Genomic DNA, 9,074 nt, shown 5'->3' with positions numbered 1-9,074 from the left:
TGTAAATGTCATTAACTAATTAAACTTCAAAGCTACAAATTACAAAAATAATAATAAAGAAACACAGCTCTGTACATGGTGTACCATAAGACTTTTTGTCTTTGGACAATAGTTTGTCCTTTTTGATTTTACCTTTTGTAACATTTTACAAGTTCACAAAGCTTGTTATTTGCACAGATTACTGACATTGTTCTAATAAATGTTGCTTTTTTTTAAACCATTTTTTGTTCCATTATTGAATATGTCAAACACGCCGCAAAGCATGTAAAGGTGTTTTCAGTGAATGGTCAAAAATTATTTTGGCTAGTAAAAAGTCTGAGTGGCTGGTGAATTTTTCCATCCATTAGCCAAAATGGCTGGTTCACCAAAAAGTTAATTTTAGGCCCTGCATTTTTTTACACAGAGAATTGTGAGGGTCTGGAAACAACTCCCCAGTAATGTTGTTGAAGCTGACACTCTGGGATCCTTCAAGAAGCTGCTTGATGAGATTCTGGGATCAATAAGCTACTAACAACAAACGAGCAAGATGGGCCGAATGGCCTCCTGTCATTTATAAAGTTTATGTTCTTAAGTTGGGAGATACAACTGGGGCAGCCTTCTCAAGCATCAAGCAAATAGGCACAATTAAAGGCGCTGGGGCCCAACATTCACACAACTGTTGCTTATAACTTGGCTTTTTTTTTGCCATTTCCCAAGTGTAAAACAAAACAATCTCTGACAACATGGTAAATCTGCGTTTTCCTGTGTTATTCTGCAGCAAACGAATTGTTGGGATCCCTGCTGATCACTAATAGCTAGTAGCAAAGCAGCGTATAGCTCTGTTCAGTGAGTACTGATGCAATGCCTGTAGTTAACTGGTAGTCTGGTACTCTGAATATTTTTGAGGAACTATCACAGGCTTTCATCCAAAAGCATTGGCAGTGATAGAAGGCCGGATTGCTTAGGAGCAATCCCCAGTGTGCTGTGGTGACGCTCAGTTTGGATTAATGTAATGCGGTTTGGTGATGGAGACTATAAGACCATATGTTTCAGTTGTTTTTAACACTGGCAGAGGCAAAGACTAAGAACATAAGAAAGTTTACAAACGAGAGGAGGCCATTCGGCCCATCTTGCTCGTTTGTTGTTAGTAGCTTATTGATCCCAAAATCTCATCAAGCAGCTTCTTGAAGGATCCCAGGGTGTCAGCTTCAACAACATTACTGGGGAGTTGATTCCAGACCCTCACAATTCTCTGTGTAAAAAAGTGCCTCCTATTTTCTGTTCTGAATGCCCCTTTGTCTAATCTCCATTTGTGACCCCTGGTCCCTGTTTCTTTTTTCAGGCTGAAAAAGTCCCTAGGGAGTTTGTTAGTCACCATCACTGATTCGCTCACCCAGTTGCTTATGCTTTTGAGTATTCTGTTCTGATATTAAAATCCATAATGATTATAATCAAAAACATTCTAAATCTGCTTGATTTTCTGTGATTGCAAGAGGCAGGATAGTCTGTTTCTGCAACTGGGAAATTAAATTATACTTAATTATTTAATGATTTTTTTTTTTTTTTTTTTTTTTAATATAACTAGGATATGTACTCTGGACATTTGGTGAATACATAGTATAAAAGTATGTCTAAATATTTTTCTGTCCTGATTTTTTTTTTTTTTTTTTTTTTTTACAGATTTTATACAAATGCAGGAATTTTTTCTGGACACAGCTTTTTTTAAGGAGTTCCTGTCATTGAGGCAGATCTGCTTTACTCTAGAGGAAGGTTTTAAATCAAGTTGAAGATTTGAGTCGGGAGTTGTTTTCAAAGGACTGAGTAAATTAGTTTCAATCATGGTGGATTTTTTGGCTGAAAACAATTTGTGTGGTCAAGCAGTCCTTCGGATTGTGTCCTGTGGAAATGCAATCATTGCAGAACTTCTCAGACTTTCAGAATTCATTCCCAGTATCTTCAGATTGAAAGAAAAGACTGATCAACAGAAATATGGAGATATCATATGTGACTTCAGTTATTTTAAGGTAATGTAGATAGATACATTTTTCCTTCGTCCCACGACCTCTTTTAAAACATTCAAAACATCTGTTTGTACATTTGTCCATCTGTCACCCAGTTACGTGCCTCTTCACAACACAATGTTATTCCTGATAGTGTAAATCAGTCATTTTAATATGCTCCTTTAGCCTGATACCAGCATCTCAATTTGCTTACCTCGAGGTCTTCACCTCATAGCCCTTTCTTGCTGTGCTGTTCAGTACATACTGTTGAATTTACAGTCGTGGTGGGAGGTGCCTGTTACTGATATTCTTTTTTGAATATTAAATGTGAATGTTAATGTAAATAAAATATACAAAAGTATGTGTCATCCATGAAATGTTGATTTACAACCTCGCTGTACAGTAATATATATGTTTCTCTGTGTACAGGGCCCAGAGTACTATGAAGGAAAGTTGGAGGCCAAGCCAGAGCTTCAGGATTTAGATGAAGAATTCCGTGATAATAACATTGAAATACTGTCACGCTTTTATTTTGCGTTTGAAAGTGTTCACAAGTATATTGTTGATTTAAACAGGTACGTACAATTGTGTTATCTATATACTCAAGTTGGTTATCGTGTTCTATGGTTTTAAAATAAGCCCATATGGAAAATGGCACCTAAAATCTCATAACATGCCTTGTCAGGTGTGTTCTATGCAATTGTTGCGTCTGCACTATTCTGCTGTATCTGTCTTCTAATTGTTCTAATCTCCTTTTTACCAAGCCATGTGTTTATGCAATGGTGACTGCCAGGAATGAAAACACATTTAAATTTGTTGTACCAGTTTTGGGGTAAATAACAATTGTACCAGTCATTCTGCATTGGTAGTAAATTGATAATATCTTGGATACCACTGCATCTGTGGGAGGGGTTTTTAATTTATTTAAAGAGGACACAATTGTCTAAGGATGCCAACATAGCCTACCTATTTGTAAATGGCCTGAATTTTGACAGCAGTCTTGCATATTCAATAATTGATACCAAACTGGGATAACATACACCACAATGTGTACTGCTAGTCATAGGTCTGGTACACGTTATAAATGCTTGTTGACCCAGTTGTAAAAAATAAATTGTGTCCTAAAAATGCCATGATTTATTTCTAGCACTACATATACGTGGCTATCATTTGGCTTTAGCTCTGCTACATTACATATATTATGCTTTGGGTTCTTGCAGGTATTTGGAGGATCTTAACGAAGGTGTTTACATTCAGCAGACATTAGAAACTGTACTGCTAAATGAAGATGGAAAACAGCTTTTGGTATGTTGCCAGATGTCATTTAGACTATAAAAGCATTTTCACTATACAGGCGATCCTCAACTTACGACTCTATTGCTTCAACTTTACGACATCGATACATCATTTACGACACGGCGAACTGAACTGCAGTACCTGGTGTGGTCACCCTGACTTAGTCTACCGTTTTTTTTTTTTTTTTATGCATGTAACTTTTTTATTTATTTATTTATTTGCTGTTAACAATGTCTGATAAGAGCAATTGACTCAAAACGAAACCTAAGCTGTGAACTCTGTCACATGATTAGGGGCTTAACCTCAGGCGATCGTATATTTCCTGCAAGGAGTACCACATACACACACTGAATACATCATTGGAAAGCCCCGAGTCTGTACATTTAAACAAGCCATTAGGTGTCTGAGTAATATGAGTGTAACCACCGGGCTGAGTGTAAAGAATTAAATAAATATTTGCATGAGTACAATATAACGGGTCATTTTTGTAAAACTACATTATCTGGCCGAAGCAGTCAGGAACGTACCCCACTTTATAACATTGTTCCTATGGGAAAATGTGCTTCGATTTACAATGCGACTTCCAGGAACCAATTGTGTCATAAGTGCGAGGACTGCCTGTACAGTACTAAAACCTATGTGTTATGTATTTCAACTGTGATGTATTCATTTTGAAGTTATTGTATTGGTTCATGTTAACAGCTCCACTTGCCCACGGTTAGACAGTAATTGAGATGGGATGTGAATATACTGTTGGACTATTCCTGCCAGAAATGTAGTTACAAAATGGTTTACTATATATAATTACTGTGCTGTTTCACTCTTTTTTTCTGTTTAGTGTGAAGCTCTTTATTTGTATGGCGTCATGTTGCTGGTTGTTGACCAGAAAATAGAAGGAGAAGTCAGAGAGAGAATGTTGGTGTCTTATTACAGATACAGGTAAATATTGCATTTTGTACAGTAAGTGGAATCCCTCTATTATGACCACCAGAAGGACTAGTACAAGGCTCTTTACAAAAGGGATTCAAATAGAGGGATCACTTCGGAGTGGTATTAGAGTAAGTAGTGGGGTTCTGAAAAATAAAGCGTATTACATCCCACTTGTTGCTACAACTGTTTAAATAACATACATGTAATTCTTCTTTTCATTGTTAGCATCCTGACAACTTTTTACACTTCTAACTTTTAAAGCCTGTCTCAAAGATCTTTAAGATTCAAATGCCGTTTTGCAAATTTTAAGCGATTGTCCTTGTGATGTTTTCCTAAGAGTGTGTCCTTTCTCTGATCACTGCCGGGAGGTGCCTTTTTTTCCTACCGGTATTCCTGAAGACAAGCCCCAATGAAGCTGAGGCAGTGACGAGGGTGTGGCTTCAATATATGTAGCCACCCTGTGCCAAAATATGACCCTATTCTTGTTTGGTTTGGGGTTGTTGCGAATGACCCCATTGTTATGCAGAAAATTCACTTTACCCGAAGCCAATCTGAAGACGATCCGCTTTTGTACTTTTGAAATGTAAATAAATAAATCAGATGGTTTAAAAGCCTAGGCCTACAATGTATTTATTAGGCTACGTGTGTGTGTGTGTGTGTGTGCGTGTGTTTGTTTTTTCATATGGTTTGACACAATTGAGGCTACCCTGGAGAATAATTCTAGCTCATCTAGTTTTTTCATGGGGATGACAACTAAATAAACATGGTCTATGGGTAGAATTGTACACAGTTTTTTTTACTAGATTTCCGTATGATTTATAATTGAGTGTTTAAGTTGTGGTTGAACATACGCTAAATACAATACAGTATGTTTCTTTGGCATGAGTTGAAGAATTTGAATTCCACAAAATTTGAATGAATTGGAACAATTTTGAAAAGTTCTTTGAGACAGCCCTACCTTAAATTTATAAGGGTAAAAAGTTGTCAGGATGTTAATGAAAGAAAAATCACAGGTACGGTATTTAAATAGTTATAGCAACACCTGTGGATGTGTACAGCTAGATTTGAGGCTGTTATAAAAATATGCTTTTCAGTTTCATTATCACAACAGGTAAACCACTCAAATAAGTAAGAGTGTATAGGTTTAAGGATCACAGATTAATCATAAATTCATACTTTAGTACTAATAACTGGCAAAAATAAACTCAACATATACAAATTAAATTTATTAACATTTTGCTGCCTGAATTCTACCTTTTTTGAGGCCGATTGACATGACTTAACTTTTTTAATGTCATATACAGTCTTTATTTTACACAATTGTTTGACAGGTCTGCGTTTATACCATTTTGAGATGTGATTGGCAGGGTTTAAGCTTATGTGAGTTACTGTATATATTGGAGGAACAATTCAGTAATTGACAATTTAATATTTAGGTTGATTAGTTCTCAATAATAATATTTAAATTGCCGTGTTTCAAAGATCGAGGATTTACCATGAACACACATTCACGCGGAGACACAAGGAATGGTTAATCAGTAGTAGTATTTTATTAAGCACACAAATAATAAACAGAAATCAGAAAAGGTCAGAAAGTAAATCTTAGTCTCTAAGCACAAAACACAATTCCAAAGCTCTCACTACATTCATGCTTGACTAGAAGCATTTGAAATATGACACCGCCTGTCTCCACACAAGCATCAGCAGCAGGCAGCAGCAAGCAAGTTTGGTGTGCAAGGTAAGCAGACATGCAATCTTCAGGTGTGAAAAGGTTATTGCCCCCTAGTTAACTCAACCCAATTAAAGGTATAATTAGGGTCAGCTGTTTGAATACTTTGGTTAACAATGAGGCCTGATTTGGGCCAGCCCTGCCCAATGTAAATCTGACTAACTTTGGCCCTTACCATCAGAGTGAAGTTGTCAGCACACAGGTTCTAGAGGCATATCATGCCACGATCAAAAGAAATTCCTGAAGACCTCCGGAAAAAAGTTGTTGATGCCTATCAGTCTAGAAAGGGTCTGGGGCGCCACCAAACCACAGTCAGAGCCATGTTCTCCAAATGGAGAAAGTTTGTGAAAGTAGTGAATCTTCCCAGGATTGGCTGTCCTGCCAAAATCTCTCCAAGAGCAAGGCGTAACATCGTCCAGGAAGTCACAAAGAACCCCAGAACAGCATCTAGGGATCTGCAGTCCTCTTTTACCTCGGCTAAGGTCAGTGTTCGTGACTCCACCATCAGAAAGACACTGGGCAAAAATGGGATTCATGGCAGAGTAGCAGGGTGGAAACCACTTCTCACTAAGAAGAACATGAATGCTCGTCTCAAGTTTGCCAAAAAGCACCTGGATGATCCTCAAGAGTTCTGGAACAATGTCCTATGGACAGATGAGTCAAAAGTGGAACTTTTTGGCCAATATGGGCACTGTTATGTCTGGCGAAAACCAAACACTGCATTCCACAGTAAGAACCTCATAGCAACGGTCAAGCATGGTGGTGGTAATGTCATCATTTGGGAATGCTTTGCTGCATCAGGACCTGGACGACTTGCCATAATTGAAGGAACCATGAATTCTGCTCTATATCAGAGAATTGTAAAGGAGAATGTCAGGCCGTCTGTCCGTGAGCTGAATTTGAAGCGCAGCTGGATCATGCAGCAAGACAATGAAATGAAACAAACAAGCAAGTCTACATCAGAATGGTTGAAGAACAAGAAATTTAAAGTTTTGGAATGGCCTAGTCAAAGTTCAGACCTAAACCCCATTAAGATGTTGTGGCAGGACCTGAAACAAGCAGTTTATGCTCAAAACCCACAAATGTCAATGAGTTGAAGCAGTTCTGCATGAAGGAGTTGGCCAAAATTCCTCCACGGTGCTGTGAGAGACCGATCAATAACTACAGTTTGGTTGCAGTTATTGCTGCTAAAGGTGGCGTAACCAGTTATTGAGTCTAAGGGGGCGATTACTTTTTCACACGGGGGCATTGGGTGTTGCATAACTTTAATAAATGAATGAAATTAGTATCAAAATGTTGTGTTATTTGTTCACTCAGGGTCCTTTCAATCTAATATTAGATTTTGTTTGAAGATCATAACATTCAGTGTCAGAAATATGTAAAAATACAGAAAATCAGACAGGGGGCCAATACTTTTTCATGGAATTGTAGCTAGTCTCTTGCTCACACACACGCCCACATCCAATGCACAAAGTACATCTGGGATAATGCAGAATTTAGTTCCATGAAAGGAAAATGCAACTGGACTTGTACTCAATCGGTACTTGAAGACTTTTGGTCGGCTGTTTTGGAAACTTAATCTGTTGAAGTGTCCAGTGCAAAACTCTCCTCTCAGCAGCCGTCTTCAGTCCCACGTTGGCTCAAAACTTGGCAACAAGGTTTCAGTTCTTGATAGAATTAACAAACGGCTGCAACAAAGTCTTCAGTCCTCAGTATAGGATCCAGAACAGCGCCCGTCCACTTTGTCCTCTTCGTTGTATGTTCAGCTAGCAGGTAGGGCACAGTTTCTTTTGAATACTGTGGTGTTTAGGTGTACAGCAGACAGACTGGTTTGTCTGATAACAGTCGCTGTAAGTTTTACGGCAGTCTTCTCGGCGGGCCTCAGACTTGACTCGCTTGCAGCTTGCTTCCTCGTCTTGGGTCCATTCCAGGCAGAGTCCCGGAGTTGCAGCTTTGCATAGCAGAGTGGCAGCACCTTGTTCAGCATTTGATGTGGAGCACCAAATGTTCAATTTCGTTTAGATTTTTATAGTGTTTTCACTCAGCTGAGTAGCCACTTTCATGAGCTGATTTGTGTATCTTGCCTTTTCAACTCACATCTTGGAAATTTGTCTCGTCTGCTTCCTTTTGTCCAGCAGCTTGCTGTTGCAGTTGGGATTCGTTGATATCTATACTTTGTTATTCCTTGCACCAAACCGCTTGTGTTTGCAGTTTTGCAGTCTCTTCACTGTCCTTTCAGCCTCACCCAGTCCAGATGCCCCCCTCCTAGCCCTGGTCATCTTCAGTTCAGTATTCCTGCCAGGAACCAAGAGGCCCTTTTTCTTAAGACACAGCAGTTTGCTTTTTTACTAAGACACAAGAGTTTCATTAATTAGAACAGTTATATCATTAATACATGTTCGTGTATTATATTAAGGGAATATCTCCTACAATGTCCATTTAAAGCATAGAGTATTATACCTTTTTGAAAAGCTGAGTGTCTGTATAACCTGAAAATACCAAGGATTGTAGTCTGACATTAAGTAAAATCAATATTTACACAGCTGGAGAGCAAAAGCAAAAGTAGAACATACACTGGCTCCCTGTGCAGTATAGAATTGATTTAAAGATTTTGCTGTTAACTTACAAGACCCTGAAAGGATTAGCACCCAGTTATTTGCAGGAGTTACTGACCCTGTATCTTCCAACTGCACTCTAAGATCACAGGATGTAGGGCTGCTGGTTATTCCTAGGGTTATTCCTGTAAATGCAATAAAATAAATAAATACAAAATTTATAATAAGTAATTAATAGCTATACAAGTAATTACTATATTGGACTATATTCATAAATGGTAAAATTATAAAAGGAAACAATAATGTGAAAAAACAAAACAAAAAACTAACAGTTTATTATCCTTATACACATTCATATATTTATAACCAGAGCTTATTTTACATAACTAATATCTATTGAAAACTAAACAAGCAAAACTGCAACGTTCCCACTCGCATCTACTTCAGAATCTTCATACTCGGTGTGAAGATCTTCTTCTGATATTCCGTCAACATCTTCTATAAAATGTTCTTTATTTCTTTTGGATCAGTAACGTCCTGGGTCTTGCAAAGCGATTTAGAAAGCTCTGGTAAATCATTGCGCTT

The 9,074-nt window shown here is 38.0% G+C and overlaps 1 protein-coding gene across 1 annotated transcript in view; it reads left to right on the top strand.

The window, feature by feature from the left end:
* Positions 1-9,074, top strand: part of washc5 (WASH complex subunit 5) — a 150,480-nt gene that overhangs the window by 12,104 nt on the left and 129,302 nt on the right. Inside the window, exons 3-6 of the mRNA XM_041248048.1 lie at positions 1,660-2,003; positions 2,409-2,554; positions 3,200-3,284; positions 4,114-4,214. Of these exons, the coding sequence (XP_041103982.1) occupies positions 1,818-2,003; positions 2,409-2,554; positions 3,200-3,284; positions 4,114-4,214 (518 nt within the window). The 5' untranslated portion in view covers positions 1,660-1,817. The remainder of the gene's footprint in view (positions 1-1,659; positions 2,004-2,408; positions 2,555-3,199; positions 3,285-4,113; positions 4,215-9,074) is intronic.

The sequence above is a fragment of the Polyodon spathula genome, chromosome 4, assembly GCF_017654505.1.
Source record: "Polyodon spathula isolate WHYD16114869_AA chromosome 4, ASM1765450v1, whole genome shotgun sequence".
NCBI lineage: Eukaryota > Metazoa > Chordata > Actinopteri > Acipenseriformes > Polyodontidae > Polyodon > Polyodon spathula.
The sequence above is the reverse complement of the archived record's forward strand: the minus strand, read 5'-3'. Positions and strand labels throughout refer to the sequence as shown.